This window comes from Panthera tigris, chromosome A3 (genome assembly GCF_018350195.1).
Source record: "Panthera tigris isolate Pti1 chromosome A3, P.tigris_Pti1_mat1.1, whole genome shotgun sequence".
Taxonomy (NCBI): domain Eukaryota; kingdom Metazoa; phylum Chordata; class Mammalia; order Carnivora; family Felidae; genus Panthera; species Panthera tigris.
This window is the reverse complement of record NC_056662.1, coordinates 4,875,933-4,892,720: the sequence shown is the minus strand read 5'-3', so window position 1 is coordinate 4,892,720 and position 16,788 is coordinate 4,875,933. Positions and strand designations below refer to the sequence as shown.

The window sequence follows — 16,788 nt, the reverse complement described above, 5'->3', positions numbered from 1 at the left end:
TGAACGTATTCCATATCACCGAACGGCACGCTTAAAACAGTCAAGCTAGTAAATTCTATGTTATGTGTATCTTACAACAATGAAATGAATTTCTAATGTTGTCTGAGAATTTTCTAGAATCAGATGAAAGATACCCAACGGCAAATTCAGAAAACCCTGCGAATTCAAGCAGGATAGATGCTCTACAGACTGAACATCCGTATCCTCCCCCAGTTCATAAATTGAAACCTAATCCCCCAGGTGATGGTGTTAGGGGGTGGGGCCTGTGGGAGGAGCTGAAGTCGTGAGGGTGAAGCCCTGGTCAATAGGATTAGCATTTTTTCTAGAAGGAGCCCCAGAGAGCAGGAGAAATGTCGGGCTGTGAACCAGGAAGTGGGCTCTCACCAGACAGGGAGTGGCTGCGCTTTGATCTTGGACTTCCCAGTCTCCAGAACTGTGAGAAGTCAATGTTATTTAAGGCATCCAGTCCATGCCATTTTGTCATAGCAGTCTGAATGGGCTAAGACAATAAATAAAAAGCTATATCATGGTAAAACTGCAGAACCCCAGAATAGGTGGAAAAACAGATCACCTTTGAGGGGACGATGGGGTTGTCATCTGGGATCTCAACAGTAACAGTGGTAGCCAGAAACCCGTGAATGATACCTTCCGGGGTGTTGAGAGAGACCTGTCGCTCATAAGCCTGCCAAAGGATGTTTCAAGAACAAGGGCAAAGTAAAGTCATTTTCAGATTAACAAAAACGGAGAGAGTTTGCCTCAACGAACTCTCCGTGAAACAGAATTTAAAGAATGTACTTCAAAGTCACAAGGAAGTGAAAGTGATCCTAGTTGTTAAGTTCCGAGATGCAAGAAGAAAAGATGAGCAAATTATTTTGAAAGAGAGAGAGAGAGAATACAAGCAGGGGAGGGCCAGAGAGAGAGGGAGAGAGAGAGAATCCCATGCGGGCTCTGTGCTGAGACCATGGAGCCTGATGCAAGGCTCGAACTCAGGAAGTGTGAGATCATGACCTGAGCCGAAACCAAGAGTTGGATGCTTAACCGATGGAGCCACCCAGACGCCCCTAAAACAATTTAGTAATGACTCATGGCATGAAAAGGAAAAAGTAAACCTGAAATACACCGTAATGAAGGCGTATAATTTGGGGGATGGGTGGTTAGAGTTAATGTGTCCCAAAGTCCTCAGATTTCAAGGGAGCATGGTAAAGGCATTTTAAAAATTGGACTTTCATAAATACCCATGTCACAGTTTCTAGGGTAATCAAGAAAACAGCAGAAATAGTGTGTAAGAGGAAGAAAAAGAGAAAGAGGAAAAAAAAAAAAAACAGCCCTAAAGAAGAAGGGAGAGGAAAAAGAAAAAAACAGGCATGTTTTTAGAAAGACATTTTAGAAATAGAAAGCACAAAAATAAGACAGTAGAAATGAATCCCGATATATATTAGTAAATATAATAAGTGTAAATGGACCAAATGCTCTAGTTAAAAGACAAAGATTATCTTTTTAAAAACTTTTTTTTACAAAAAATTTCAAGTGTATGGAAAAATGGAAGGAATACTACAAAGAATACCACAGTAAAGCCAACTTTAACTATTTGCTGTTTGTTTCCTCTACATGTGTATACATATAGGAGACTAGTAAGAACACATATTTTATGTAGTGAACATTACATAAGGACATAATATTTAAATGGGCATTAATGTAGTGTCCACTTTGGAGGCTGAGCAGATCTGGGTTCCCAGCAATCTTTAATAGCATAGTTTATTTGCGTGGTTATCTTTCCAAAGGCTGTCCTTCCAACAGACTCTAGTTGGAGGGTAGGGACCAGGTCAATTTCTCTGATCATTGTATTTGTAAATATTGGTTGCGTCTATTAAGAAAGGATGCAGCACAGTGCTTGTAACATGGTAAACATTTAATGGAGAGTAGTTTTCATTACATTCGATGCTGCTGTTATTGAAGGCGCTCAGCAGAGTGGCACAAAAGAAGCAAGCAATGGTGGTAGCTCACTGTGTATTTATTGCCTGCCATGTGTCACAGCGCCTAGAACACACCATTCACTTATAAACATGTTTATAATAAGAATAAATAGTACTTTCATTATTATTCAAAGTCTCTACCAGTGCCTGGCACTACATAAGCAAGGGAAAAGTGGAAGTTTCTTCTTATGGAGTAAAGCACTTCACACAATGGCTGGCTCCCACGTGTCCCGAATAAACAACCTCCGGGATGACTGTTCTCAGGGCTGAGCGGCCCGGCCCGGCCCGGCCCCGCCTCCAGACCTGCACGAGGCCCCGCCCCCTGCCTCCCGGTGGCCCCGCCCCGCGGCCAACGCCGCGCCTGCGCACAACCCCGGGAGGGGCCCCGCGCGCGCAGCTTCCCGCCGCCCGAGCGCGCGCAGGGCCGAACCGGCCAGCCCGCTGCGTGCCTGCGTGCGTGCGTCGCTGCGTGCGTGCGTGCGTGCCGTGCGCTCGCCGGGCACCGCGGCCTCGCCCTCGCCCTCCGCCCCTGCGCCTGCACCGCGTAGGCCGCCCCCTCCCCCCCCCCCGCGCGCGCGCACCCCGTAGACGACCCCCGCCCGCATCCCGGCCGGCCCCCCCTTTCCAAATTTAAAGGGGGCGCAGCATTAAGGCCTCCCGCCTCAGGTGACCTCTTAGGGGTCTCCCCGCCAGAGGTGCCCCGCCGCTGAGGAACATGGCGAAGGTGGAGCAGGTCCTGAGCCTCGAGCCGCAGCACGAGCTCAAATTCCGAGGTAAGCCGGAGGCCCGCCATGTTCGGCCGCGGGCCCGGCCCCGCCGCCCCGCGCCCCCGCCCGCAGGCCCCGGCGGCGCGGCGGTGACGTGGGTCCCCGCGCGGCCCGCGGTCCCCGCCCCGCCCCGCCCCGCCCGACGGCGCGTCCGCCCCGCGCACCGAGCCCGTCGGGCAGCCGGGGCCTCCCCGTGCACGCCGTCCGGTCAGGGGCTCTTCCGGCCGAGGGTCAGCTGTTTCCCCCCCCCACACCCCTCCCGCGGGGCCGACCTGCCCGGGGTTCGCCCACCTGTCGCCGCCCCCGAGAGGCCCGCTCCGACGCCCCCCTTCCCCCGCCCCGCGGCGGACACCTGCAGCCGTTCCCCGTCACACCCCTGCTCCGCGTCTGCACGGCGCTCACACCATCTCCGAGGGCAGTTTTACGCACTCGTGTGCTGCGTTCCCACGCTAGAAGGGAAACTCCATGAGGACAGGACTTGGCCATTTCTCCGCTGCGTGCCCGGCGCTCGTCGGGAGCCCGGGGGACGTCTGCTGCGCAAATGAACGAAGAGCCCCTCGGCGGTTCTGATGGGACGTGGCCCAGCTTGCCTGCCTCTGCCTTCCTCGTGCCCGGGGCTCACGTCCGTGCAGCGGGGGGTGGGGGGGGTGGGGGGCAGGGGCGAGCCGGAGGAAGCCTAGTGCGCCACGTGTGCCTGTGGCCAACCGGGGCCCTTTGGATCGCCAGGCTTCACGCCGCCCGTGTGTTTTCTCCACTGCCAGTGTAAGCGTCGTGGGGCAGAGGGGGCCGCGTCAGGCTTGCCCGTTCCTACTTTTCAGATGTGTTGAGTAAACCGTGTGTGCTCGCTCCGTGCTGAGCCCTGGAGAGACCAGGAATGGACCGCAGACAGGTCCCCAGCTGTCATAGTGCTTACCTTCTCGCGAGGGGAGACGAAGCCGCAAAGCAAAACTCTTTTCAGGTAGTGCTGAGGTCTGGGAAGGAGATCCAGCGGGTGATACGGGGAGAGGACACCTCGTGCGGGGTGGCGAGGGCGCGGTCGGAGCTCAGGCGGAGTTTGTGGAGCCAATGCTGACCGGAGGCACCCTGCTTCCTGTGCGTTGGCAGGAGGTAGTTTAGGGTCACTCTGACTTACCCAGAGAGACCCTGTTGGCATGTGACACATGTGAACTCAGACTTCAGAGCTTAGACTCTTTTCTTGATTGATTGATTTATTATTTATTTATCTAGAGGGAGAGCACGCAGGGGAGGGGCAAAGACAGAGAGAGAGCATTCCAAGCAGGCTTCGCACTGCCAGCGCAGAGCCCGACGTGGGGCTCGAACCCACAAACCATGAGATGACCTGAGTGGAAATCAAGAGTTGGACCCTTACCCAGCTGAGCCACCCCGGTGCCCCCCAGAGCTCACAGTCCTTCACGATTATGCTGTCTGACCCCTGGGAAATACTCCAGAACTGTGGCTGTCACTTTGCCTCCCAAAATAACAATCGGAAACGATTCTAAATGTGTAAAGAACCGAAGGGTTTCCGGCTGAAAGGAACATCAGACAAAAACAAAAAAGCCCCACGAACCCAACGTGGATTGTCCTTCGGCTTGCGTGGTGTTCTCCCGGCCTCATTCTAGAGCAGCCAGGCTGGGAAGGGAACCCGAGTAGCTACAGTGAATGTGGAGGGCGACGGTTTCCACTTGAATTGTCCGAGGTTCTGTACCCCAGAAGCAGGGGCTGGCTACTCCTGAGTATTGGCCCTTTCATTCATCTTGTTCACACACGTTTACTGAGTGCCTGTTCCACGTGTCAGAAACCAGGGGAGATGAGTCCCCTTCTCCCTCAACCCCTCACTCCAGGACTTAAGGGAAGGGGGCAGATGACAGAATCAACCAGGACAGTGCCATGATCTCAGGTGATCGTAGAGCTCCGAGAGCACCAGGGAGGTCCGCTCCTGAACAAGATGTCATTTGAGCTGAGTTGAAAGGTCAGCTGGAAGCAAACTAGAGGAAGAAATGGGTGGGGAGTGTGTCAGGCAGAGGGAATGCCATGTCTGGAGGCAGGAAGGCCGAGTGAGCCCCTTTGGGGTGCCACTGGTAGTTCTGAGTGACAGCAGCAAGCGGCATTCGCTGGGGTTGCAGGGCAAGGTAGGGCGTGAGGCTAGCTAGGAGACAGGAGTAAGGCTCAAGGCCTGTGCGCAGACACAGCCAGGATCCAAATTCAAATTGTGTTGCTTCTCCTTAGGTAGTCCCTTGATTGATTCCCAACCCCCCGAACCTGCCCCCGGTACATAACACTCCTGTAATGTTGTGTCATGGAAAGAGGCACTGATTTGAGAAAATTGAAGTTTTTGTTCTGGTTCTTTCACTTAAAGATGTTTGATATTGGGCTGGCAACTTCACTGCACGAAGTCTGGGGTGAACTCAGTCCGTGGGATGGAACTCATATCTACCTAGCCTCCCGTAGAAAGTTTTGTTGTTGCTTTGGAGTGATGTTATGGCTGTTCAGCAGCTTTGTAAATGCACAGTATTTTACAGAGCTTGGTGGTTGTATTTTTAGACAACTGGTTTCATCATTTCAACTTCTTTACCTGCGAGGTGTAGCTAGAGAAACAATGACCCTTCTGGCCCTAGGTTGGCCAAAGTCATGATGGCCAAAGTCACTGGATATTTGTGCTAGGAGAGTGGTCCAAGAAAAGTCAGGGTGTCAGATTGTTGAAAAAGCTGTTGGCTCATGACTTCAGAAAAGGCCATCTGCAGGCATATGTAGATACTGCTTTATGAGATTGGTTTATTTGCTTTAAGCTGAGGGCTAAGACAATTTAGAATAGAGACTCTGTCCTCTGGCTTGCTGTATACAGTTCATTCATTCCAGGATGAGAATTGCCACTTTTAACAGATGTCTTCCAAGTTACTTAGGGTGATGACTCTGACTTCAGGTGGTTTACTTCGATGAATCAAACCTGCAAGCTCACTTAATAAGGCATTAATTAAAATGCCTAGAATAACACAAATTATCATCCAAAGGAAAACAGTTAATTATCTTTTATTTTTATTTTTTTAAAGTTTATTTTGAGAGCGACAAGGAGAGAGACCAGGCATGGGAGAGCAGGGGAGGGGCAGAGAGAGAGGGAGAGAGAGAATCCCAGGCTGTCAGCACAGAGCCCAATGTGGGGTTCACGCCCATGAACTGTGAGATCGTGACCTAGGCGGAAACCAAGAGTCGGACGCTTAACTGACTGAGCCATCCAGGTGCCCTAAAAGTTAATTATCTTTTAAAGGAATAAAATAATCATCTTTTATTTATTTTTTTAAAAATATCTATTTATTTACTTAATTATCTTAGAGAGAGAGAACATGTGCACACATGTGCACGAGTGGGGAGGAGCAGAGAGAGGGAGAGAGAATCCCAAGCAGGCTCCGTACTGTCAGCACAGAGCCCAGTGTGGGGCTCGAACCCACAAACCATGAGATCATGACCTGAGCCGAAATTGGGAGTCTGACACCTAACCAGCTGAGCCACCCAGGTGCCCCAAGAGTCATCTTTTTTTTCTTTTTTTAAATTTTTCATGTTTAGTTTTGAGAGAGAGAGAGAGCGCAAACGGAGGAGGGGCAGAGAGAGAGAGGGAGACACAGAGTCCAAAGCAGGCTCAAGACTCTGAGCTGTCAACATAGAGTCTGACGCGGGGCTGGAACTCATGAACCGTGAGATTATGACCTGAGCCAAACTTGGAGGCTTTAAGCAACTGAGCCCCCCCAGGAACCATCTTTCAGATTCAGCCTTAGATGATATGGGATTATATATGTTTGAATCTTTTTCATTTTGGACATTTTTTTTCTTTCTTTTTCTTTCTTTTCTTTTTTTTTTTTTTTTCCTTGAGTTTATTTTGAGAGGGGTGTGTGTGTGTGTAGGGGAGGGGCAGAGAGGGAGAATCCCAAGCAGGCTCCAAGTTGCCCGTGCAGAGCCTGATGTGGGGCTTGAACTCAAGAACTGTGAGATGATGACCTGAGCTAAAACCAAGAGTTGGACGCTGAACCGACTGAGCCATCCAGGAGCCCCACATCTCGGACATCTGTGTGATTATGTTGAAGTTAAGGATGTTACAGAGGAAAAGAACATAGACTTATGTGACTTGTTGTTCAGACTTCCAGAAAGTGCCGGGCTGCCGGTGTTAAGTATTAGAAGGAGAAGGACTGCAGGCTTCCTGGAAGAAGCGTGGCACCGTGACATCTGCCGTGTTGAAATAGTAGAGGCTCATTTGGACTGGAGGACCTTTCTGAAAGAGTTGAGGGTCTTCGGAAACCTGTCAAGTGTGTGCTTTGCATCGTGGCTCTTTCTGTTGATCTCATTTCTTTCAAGGCCTAACTACTTTCCTTTGTGGCTCCCAACTCTGAGGTCCCACTCGTTGCCCAGCTCAGAGGCAGCTTTCTGAACAAGTCACTTTCAGGGCGTTTTGGTCTCTTATTTTCTTTCCGTTCTCTATCCCCTTCTATCGGATTCCGTCTGCGGTAAATAGTACGTCTTGTGTTTTTTTGGTCATTGTCCAGGACTCTTAATCCTTCTTCACATCCTAGCCCATGATACCGTCACATGAGAGTGGTCTGTTAACCGTCCTCATGGGTGATTAGTTAAGGTTTAAACCCGCTGTGGATCTTTGCTTTAGTCTGAGACTAAACCCCTGGCCTTCAAGAAGTCTCGCTGTTGGTCAGTAGGGATGGTGCCAGTAGACTGGTTGGTTAATTACCACCTTGGGGAGAAAACAGGAACCTGGGCACAGTGGATGGAAGATAGGTTCGCGAGCCTGTCTTTTGTGTGAAGAAAGCATGCTGGGAATCACTAGTCCATCCCCTTAAGTTAATGTGTAATTCAATATTGTTTAGGAAGCCAAAAAATATAAAACCTTGTAGATATAGTCAGTTCGATGCAGTAATTATCTTTCAGATGCTAAGTACAACATTAGTTCTTTTGCTTTAGTATAGCACTGATTTCCTTAACATTTCTTGATCACGTAGAACAGACTGTGTTTTACAGCACAACAAAATGTCAGCAGTGTGCTTAAGATTCTTTATGGTCGTGGTTTCAATCCATCCTGAATAGATTATCTTCATTTATTTAATTATTAACCAGCTTGCTCATCAAAAGCAAGTGGCATTAAACTTACTAAGCTTTAATCAAACTTAAGTCTTCTTAGATTGTACTATTTACTTCTGACTTTATGTTCCTGGGGAAAAATGTGAACCAGAAGTTAACTTTCTTTTATTCGCTTACTTACCGTCTTCGTGGTTAACTCCTTAAGTGGAAAAAATGGGTAGACTTGGCCATGTCCTCGTATCTGGAAAATGGTGATAGTTCCTAGATGTGTGTGGTTGTAACTTGCATCATAGCTATCTTCATAATTACCTGGTAGCTTTGCATCTGTGTGTGGATTTATTAAAATAATTAGTCTGAGCTGATGCTTATTAAAGACATGAAATCTTAAACATTATTGTCACTGTCTGTTATTTATTACAATGGGATAGCGTCTTTTTTTCTAATGCTGAGGACAAAATACTGAGGACTTTGACCCTGCGATATGACCACTGCGTAGTTGAAAATTAGGGGAAGAGTCAAGGGAGTAAACTATGTTGGTTACTCCTGGTAACTCCATGCGAACCATAATAAACTGCACATAACTCCATGGATACTCCGTGTAACTCCATGTAAACTATGTTGGTACTCCCCTGAGGCTCGGTTTTTAAAATCTGAAACTTGAATTTTTACATAAGGAATCATCTCCAAAGAGCGCCTCATCCACTCCCCATCTGTACTTGAAAAATTTGCCGTCTGAAGGCTGACCATGATTTGGAACAAATGAGCGCAGCTTTCAGCAAGGTGACAAGAAAGAGTGCTGAGTTCCATTAGTCAAGACAAGGTTGCCATAGAGTGTCTTTAATAAAATAAAATAAAAGCCTTCCGCGCAGTAATTTTGCAGCAGGGATTGTGTTAAAAACAAAGTTACATTATGCTTTCTAGGCTCGCTTCCTCGTTTTCTATCCTTTTAGGCCCCTTTCAGGCTGTCACCAGCATAGCGTATCTGCGCTTGCTTCGGCCCTTGCTCAGTGGCTGTGTGCCTTCTTTGAAGTTTCTACCTGACGGACCTGGGCTGCTGGCTTTACAAAAACAAGAGTCGTTTAAAGAAGCTTTGTTTATGGAAACAAAGTTACCGGACTTGACAGACATTTTAAGATTTTTTTTTTTTTTTTTTTTTTAAATCAGCGGGGCAGAAAAGTATCTCTAGAATATCTATTTTTCAAAATGTTAAATGTGTTAACAGAAGCTGTTTATGTTTAGATACAACTTAAAGCGCTTTAGCGTTTCTTGCCTTGCCTGGGAAAAAAAGTCATTGAGAAAATGGCACGGTTCCATGGGAAGCACTCCTGAAGTGCTTTCTTTTCATAACGCTTGAGACAGAACTGTAAAGCTGTAGAAACACCACCTTAGAGTTTTCCTTTATCCTCTCAGAGGGTTATCATCAGTCTTTGACTAGTAGGTTAGTTTTCCTTTTCATCAGTGTCAGATAATGTCTTCATCGGACTCTGTGGTTTATGGGCATGTGTCCACGTCCGCGTGGGCAGCCGTGTTGCTGGTGGGTCCACATTGTGGCAGATAACCTGTGATAATGTTTGAGTTTGTATACGGTTGGCAGGTCGGTAGGCTCCTGCAGGGTCAGCCTATCTGGGAAGGGTGGTTAGGGAAATAGATATTTGGGGGAGAGATGGAGACTGATGTTTGTGCCTTTTGGATTGTTCTCCAAGGCAACGGAATGGACCCCGGGACCATTTACCTCCATGTAAATTGCTCGTGATGCGGCTTGGAACCTTTACAACTCTGAGTCGCTTGGGTTGTCTAAGGCTTGGAGAGCGCCGGAGAACGGCGGAACGGAAAGCTGAACCTAGCGAGCGTATTTACTTGTAAGGGGCTGAGTGGGCGACTCCCCCTGCTGCCCCTCTGGGTTGGGCGTGGAGTCAAAAGCAGTGGCCGTATGCGGATGTTCATTTGGAAGAGCAAAGGTGGGGGAAGGACGAACATTTCTGGAAGGTGGATGTTTAATTTCCAGGAAATAGCGCACAGAGTGTAAGGACTGTCCGTGGATGCTTTCTGTTTTCTGTCTTGTTTAACCCGCGCCACCGTGCCGTGAGGTCAGCTACTCGGTGGTTAGACAGCGGGCCCCTGGAGGAGGCTGCGGCGGTAAATGGTGGTGCAGGGATTTCACCCTGGCGTGCCTGGCGCTAAAGCCCGTTTCTTTTCGGTACGTCCCCGTCAGCTCTTTAGAACGAACTCATAAAGGGATTCGTTCCTGGGGGAGGAATGCAGAGGATTCATAACCGTTAAGGAAGTGTTAGTAGCCGTCAGGATAATTTCTTAAGAACGTTAATTAATTAAAAATTATCCTTCGTGGAGTTTTTTATGGAGGATTCTGGACCGTACTTTTTATTTAAAAAGTTCATGTCGATGACTGTGTAGCATTCTTTGGTTTACCTTGTGAATATTCACTTTTTATATCAGATCTCGATGGTACTTAATGATTCTGTGTATGTAGAAAACATTAGCTTTCGAGTAATTTGCAGCTGTGTTATTGAGTCTTTGGATGGTAGTGTGAAATGTGTGCGTGATAGGGAAGTCACAGGCTTGCAGTTTTGCGAAGTGGCTATCATAGAAGGTAAGATAGGAATATCTAACATAAATGACCCTTCAGGTGCCACCTTCGGCTCTGCTGGTGGGGCTATAAACCCTTTAGTCCCGATGCTCCTGCTAGGCCCCTGCCTTCAGCCGGAAGCGAAAAGGTAAGTTAATAGATAACCAGAGGTTTCTCGACTGCCGAAAGCGACTGCTTCACGGGGTACAGTAACAGAAAGTGCTGTTTTATTCTGTACGAGGTGTGCTTTGGGAAGCCTCGCTCCCCCGCGTGATGACCTACACGCAGACACGTCCAGCTGGAGAGGGTTTGGAGACCTGCACGGATATGATGATTGTGTGCGTAACAGACGATCGTCCAGTTGTGAATATTTTGGGTGTCTTCCTTTTCCACAGCTCATCCTTTGAGGTTTTCTTCATGGACAGACCACGCCTTCCTGTCTGGTGGAAGGAACAGAACATGGCTGATGGAGGGTGGGTTCCCCCACCACATAGTGAAAGCTTCCTGTGGACCAGGCATTGGGTCGGGGACTGAGGAGTCCTGGCTCGCAAGGTTCCCAGCCTGTAGGTGGTAGAGGGCAGGGCAGACCCTGGAGACCGCGCACTTACGGGCCGTCTCCACCTGGGAGCTTAGACGAAGCTGTGCGGGTTCCTCTTTGGGGTTTCGATCTCACAGGGAAGGGGGCATCTGAGATTTGTGACTTGGTGGGCTCTTACTGTGTGCGAGGCATTTTTCTGTACCTGCTCATTCATGTAGTTCTTACAACAGCTTAGGAAGTGGAAACGGTTAGGATGTTCAGGTTCAGGAACCTGAATTGGGGTGGAGCTGGGATTGGAACGAGATCTGCCCGCAAAGCCCGTGTCCTTTATCCTTATGTTGGCTGTATCTCTTCCCTTCGCGACCAGTGGGCGTGTGGCCGAGTAGGAAGGCCCTAGGTTTTCTTATTTATTATGTTGTTGGGAAGATGAAAGGGGGTCTGGAAGTAGGACAGTGGGCCTCGAGAAGGAGAATTGAAAGAGAAACGAGAGAAAAAGAAAGGAAAGGTGCTTCCTTGTAATCTCGGCCCGTAACGGCCTCCTTGCATGCTGACGTGAAGCGCAGAGTTGTTCTGGAACCTTGGAGTGCCTGACTGACGCTAAACATACCTTTCTTCCAGTTCTCTTCTCCCCTAAGAACTCACGTTCTAACTCGATCGCTTCTGACCGTGTCATTAATGTGTTAGCGTTAAAAATTGTGTCCTGGTATTATCACCGCATCTTCCCTTCTGCCACCCGTCGGCCTACGTGAAGCCCTTTATTTTCTGGTGCCTGCGACCCCCATATGATTGTCGCTTAGCTGCTACTATTTTCCTTCGGTTGCATCATTCAGCAGCTATGGTAGGGTAGAAAAAAGGGAAGGAAAGGAATGGTACCTGCCTGAGAAGTCAGTATCATCATCATCTCCGGTTTAGAAGTGAGAGGACCTAGGCCTGGACTCTGAAGAGGTATAATTTGCACCAGAGTCTCTCAGCGGCACAACGTGTGTGTTTTGTATGACGAAGGGAGGCTTTGTTGCCTCTGGCGCTCTCACTTGGGAGACCCTCCGCTAATCTCACTGGCTTTGACTTCCTCTTCTGTTGGATGAGGGGGCTCGACCTGAACATCACTGGCTGTTCCATCCAGCTCTAGCCTTGAGAACGGGACATTCGAGTCTATTTTAGCTGAAGCAGAAAGATGGAAAGCCCCTTGAGGGCAGAAACTGGGGCTTGTGTTTCCCATAGAACCTACTAGTGCCTTAGTGGGCGCCCGGGTATTTAATTAACAAACCCTCTTGGTCCTGTTTAAAAGTTCAGTCAGTGTCAGGATTCTGTCAACCTTTCCTGAGTATTCTTAGACCTTTTCTCATCTAGTTTTTTTCTGCATCTCCTCAGATGGCACAGATTGTATATCATTTGCATATTTTATGTCTTACCCTTGGGTGCTTCATTTTCTAACTGCTTTATTTTCTCTTCTAGAATGCAAACTCCTGTAGGTTTTGTTTCTTTAGTTTTTCCAGCAATGACTAATAGAATATGCCTTCTTTTTTTCCAGGTACTTTTTAAGACCCTCACCTTTCCTTTTTTGTTTGTTTTTTTTGTTTTGTTTTGTTTTCTTCTTTTTTTTTTTTTTGGAGCAGTTTTAGATTCCCGGTAAAGGTAACAGGAAGGTACAGAGATTTTGTATATACCCTTTGTTCCCGCAGGCATAGCCTCCCCCGTTACCAACACCGCCCATGGGAGTAGCACATTTGTCACAATTTATGAACCTACACGGCTACATCATAATCACCTAAAGTCCATAGCTTGTATTATGGTTCACACTTTGGGTTTGGACAACGTATAATGATACGTATCTACCATAATAATATTATGAAGAGTAATTTCATTGCCCTAAAAATCCTGTTTTCAACCTACTCATCCCTCTCTTCTCTCCAGCCCCTGGCAACTACTGATCTTTTTACTGTCTCCATAGTTTTATCTTTTTCAGAATATCGTGGAGTTGGAATCATAGAGTATGTAGCTTTTTAGATTGATTTCTCTCACTTAGTAATGAATATATTCTTTTCCTATGGTTTTCTTCCACTAACCCCAAAGAAAGGACACAACCCTGGACATGGTCATCTTTTTAGTATTCCGTAGGACCGTTTGAAATAGAAGCATACATAAGACTAGAAAGAGGGATTTGCTGAAAAACCAAAGGTTTGTCCTTGTGGAGGCTTATTTGAATTCTCATTCTGTTGGTTGAATTGATTTGTTGGCATATAAATGTATCCTGATGGACTGCTCTGAAAATCTAAGTCCATGCTTTTTGACCTTTTTAAAGTCAGACGCTGCTTTACTAATTGGATGAAGGAAAGCCATGAATCACTCCTTAGAGAATCTGCAGGTGTATTCATTCAGAACTTCTCGTGTAATTTGGGGACAGAAGGGTCGCAGTTACCGTGGGTGTCTCGTTGACCTCCGGTGTCAGAGAATGGCGGAGGGGGAGAAACGTGCGAGGTGGTCTGGAGAAGTCCCGAGGAACTTCGTCGGTTCATTTGGGTCTTTTTATTTTCTCCTCTCGTTATTTTTTTAAACGAACGCGTCTGCTGCCTTTCTCCCGCAGAGATAGTTTCTGTCTTTCTTTACTGTCCGACGCCGAGCGCGGTGCTGGGTGCTGGCGGCTTAGTCATTTGCGGTGCGCACCTGAGCGTCGTCTCGTCCGCCTCGGTCTTGGTTGCCCTCCCTTACTTGTTCCCCCTTCCCGTTCCTTCTTTTCCTCACAAGCTCCTGGATGTCGCGGTCCTGATGGCCGTTTCCCCGGCACCCGGGCACCCCCCTGTTGCCGCCTCAGCACGCGCCCCTCTGCTCCCGAGCCCTGCTTCCGTCCCCAGCCTCGTCCCCGCGGGCTTCTCCCGCCCAGGGGCCCACTTTTGCCCGCTCCGCCTGGAGTCCTGCTGCGAAGGCTCAGGGCGATAGGCGTTCTCCGCCTCTTGTCGCTTTTCCTTCTCGGCGTCCCGCACCGTCCTCCCTCGTCCCCGCTGGGGAGGTCTTCCTTGGCACTTGCGGGCGACCCGGTGACCGCCGGAGGACCGCAGGCCTGACCCGAGCCCATACGCGCGGCCGCGGGGGCGGGGGGTGCAGTAGGTGCCGGGCCGCACCCCTCGCTCCCTCGTCTTCTTCTCTTCGCGGCTCCTCGTCCCGCAGCGACTGCCGTGTGAGCGGGGCCCGCGTCCGCGCGGTTGACCAGTTCGGTGACTCAGGAAGCCCGCGACTCAGATCTGCCCCTTCTTCCTTGTTCCTCCGTGGCCGCCTCGCTTCCCCCGGGTGGCCGTCGTACCTCTTCGCCGGCCTTCCGGGCTGAGCCCTCCGTCTTGTCTCCGTCCTGGTGACGCTTTCACATGCGCAGGCCCGGCTCACCTCTGGCTTGCCCGAAATCGTCGAACGTCTCCCCGTTGTCCAAAGAGCGAAGCGTACGTTTTTTAACAAGACCCGGAAAACGGTCCGTGCCGGTCGCCCTTGGTCTCCAGCGTCTTCTCTCCTCCACTCGGGTGCCAGCCGCTCCTTCTCCCCGGTGCTGGGGCTCTGCAGAGGTTGTCTCCCGCCACCACGCAGAATGGGTCCATTCCTCCCCCTGTGTCGCTGCTCCCTGCCACGTACCTCAGGGCTCGACACGGCGTCCGTCCTTGAGGTTGCTTTCCTGTCGCCCTCGCCACTCACGCTGTCCTGTGTCCTGTGCTCCCACACTTACATAGCAAGGAGTGTTTGGTTTCTTGACCCCCTTCCTCGTTGGCTTACAAGCCCTTTGTGTTTCGTCCCCAGACGCCGGTGCCCTGCACGGTGCACGGCCCGGGGCAGGCTCTCCAGGCGTTCGTTGATGGTGTCCGGGCTTAAGAATATTGAGAAAGGGGAGCAGGGAGAGGAGAAGACTTTCTGCGGGGAAGGATGGGGAGGTCCACCCATCAGCAAAGCTAGCCGGGAGCAGCTGGGCCGTGTGGACCCCGTGCCCTCCGCTCAGAAATATTTAAGGTTTCCTACCGTGCTGGCGCTTCCGTCCGTCTGCACGCTTCTCTTCCCACCCGTCCTCCCCGCCCTTTCAGAGTCAGAACCGCTCCCTCACCCTGTATCCCTTACCCGCTGCTTTCCCGTCGCAGATGGTATCTTGCTCGGTTAGCCAGCCCGTTCCGGTGTCTCACACTTGTCCTCTACTTACCTCCTGCCCGGTGCCTGCAGACGTGCTTCCGTTGCCCTTCCTGAAAAGAAGTCGCGGACCCCAGGTCTTCCCTGCGTACGCGGACGCCCAGTCTTCCGTCACAACTAAACTTCTGGAAACACTGACTCTCGGTCACTGGCTTACGCCTTCACTTCCCTGTCGGTTCTCAGGCCTCACCGCTCCACTGAAACCTCCCGTGCTTCACCGGGTTTCTCTCTGCGACATGTATCTTTGGCTTTTCCCGTGAACTGCCCACCTCTTCGTCGTTTCTTTTACCGGGTGTCGACATTACCCAGGCTCTGTCCTCCGTCTTCTCCATTTAACCGTTTTCTTTCTCCTTCCTCATTAACAGCGCCCTCGGCTGTCCCTTCTGCACAGAAAACTTCCAAATTTGTATCTCCAAGCAGGTCTCTTGATCTCTGGGGTGTGCCTCCTGCCATCCCTGCCTGTCTGGTTGTCACGCAAGTGCCCCAGACTCCACGTATCCCGCGCTCTGCGTGCAGAGTTCACCCACGTGTTCCCGTCCAGCGGGTCTTCCGCGTCTTGGGAATGGCCCCTACAGTCTGCTGGGTGATCCACAAGTCCCAAACTCCTGTCGCCCCCGAGGCTCCACCTCGACACCCGCCCGAGCCGTCGCATTCAGCACCACGTGCCCCCCTTTGCTCCTTCGATCTCCACTGCCACATCCTGAGGATAGGCCCCTTCCCTTCCGGATTATTCCCCCTGTCCCAGCTCCGTTCCTGATTCTCCCTACTTCCCTCGCCCTTCAAACTATCCTGTATACAGTTTTCAGAGTTATTTTTCTAAAATTGAAATTTGATCGTGTCATTTCTTTATTTTAAAGCGTTCATTGGCTCCCTAGATCACAGGGGTTAGTGTTCAGAATTCCTAGGCCAGGATCAAAGCCTTTCAAAATTGGGCTTTCGTTTTCCTTTTTTTGAACAGTGTCAGCTTTTATTTTCCATGTTAACAACTATAGTATTTATATGCTGTTCAGAATAAGAAGCCCTCAGACACACACGCACACGCACACATGCGCTCACACTCATATACATAGTCAAATATGTGCAAATACATGCCTTCTTATTTCTGGTTTATTCTAAGTGCTGTAGAGGCAGTGGAAACTTTCAGAGCCCCTGTCAGAAAAGAGAAGTTTACCTTCCTAGAATTATTTTTTTTTAATTTTTTATTAAAAAAATTTTTTTAATGTTTATTTATTTTTGAGAGAGAGACACACAGAGTCTTATCTGTGGGGGAGGGGGAGAGAGAAGGGGAGACACAGAATCCGAAGAAGGCTCCAGGCCCCAAGCTTCCAGCACAGAGCCCAGCACGGGGCTCGAACTCATATACTGTGAGATCATGACCTGAGCTGAAGTTGGACATTCAAGCAACTGAGCCACCCAGGCCCCCCCACCCCCGGAATTATTTTAATATTCTTCCTTTCATTTCCTCATGCAGAGCTCATTGTCATACTTGCATAGGGTTAAGGTAATTAGTTTTTACAGTTTACTTTTACTTAAACTGTAAGGTTTTTATTTTATTTTTTATTTTTTTAAGTTTATTTATGTTGCGATTTAGAGAGAGATTGAGCGGGGGTGGGGGGTGGGGAGCGAGAGCGAGAGAGAGCGAGAGAATCCCGAGCTGGCTCTGTGCTGTCAGCAGAGAGTCCGGTGCGGGGACTC

The 16,788-nt window shown here is 49.5% G+C and overlaps 1 protein-coding gene across 1 annotated transcript in view; it reads left to right on the top strand.

Moving 5' to 3' along the window:
* The first annotated feature begins 2,551 nt into the window (after nt 1-2,551).
* VAPB (VAMP associated protein B and C) overlaps nt 2,552-16,788 on the top strand; it is a 52,651-nt gene continuing 38,414 nt past the window's right edge. Inside the window, exon 1 of the mRNA XM_042980061.1 lies at nt 2,552-2,746. Coding sequence (XP_042835995.1) covers nt 2,689-2,746 — 58 coding nt within the window. The 5' untranslated portion in view covers nt 2,552-2,688. The remainder of the gene's footprint in view (nt 2,747-16,788) is intronic.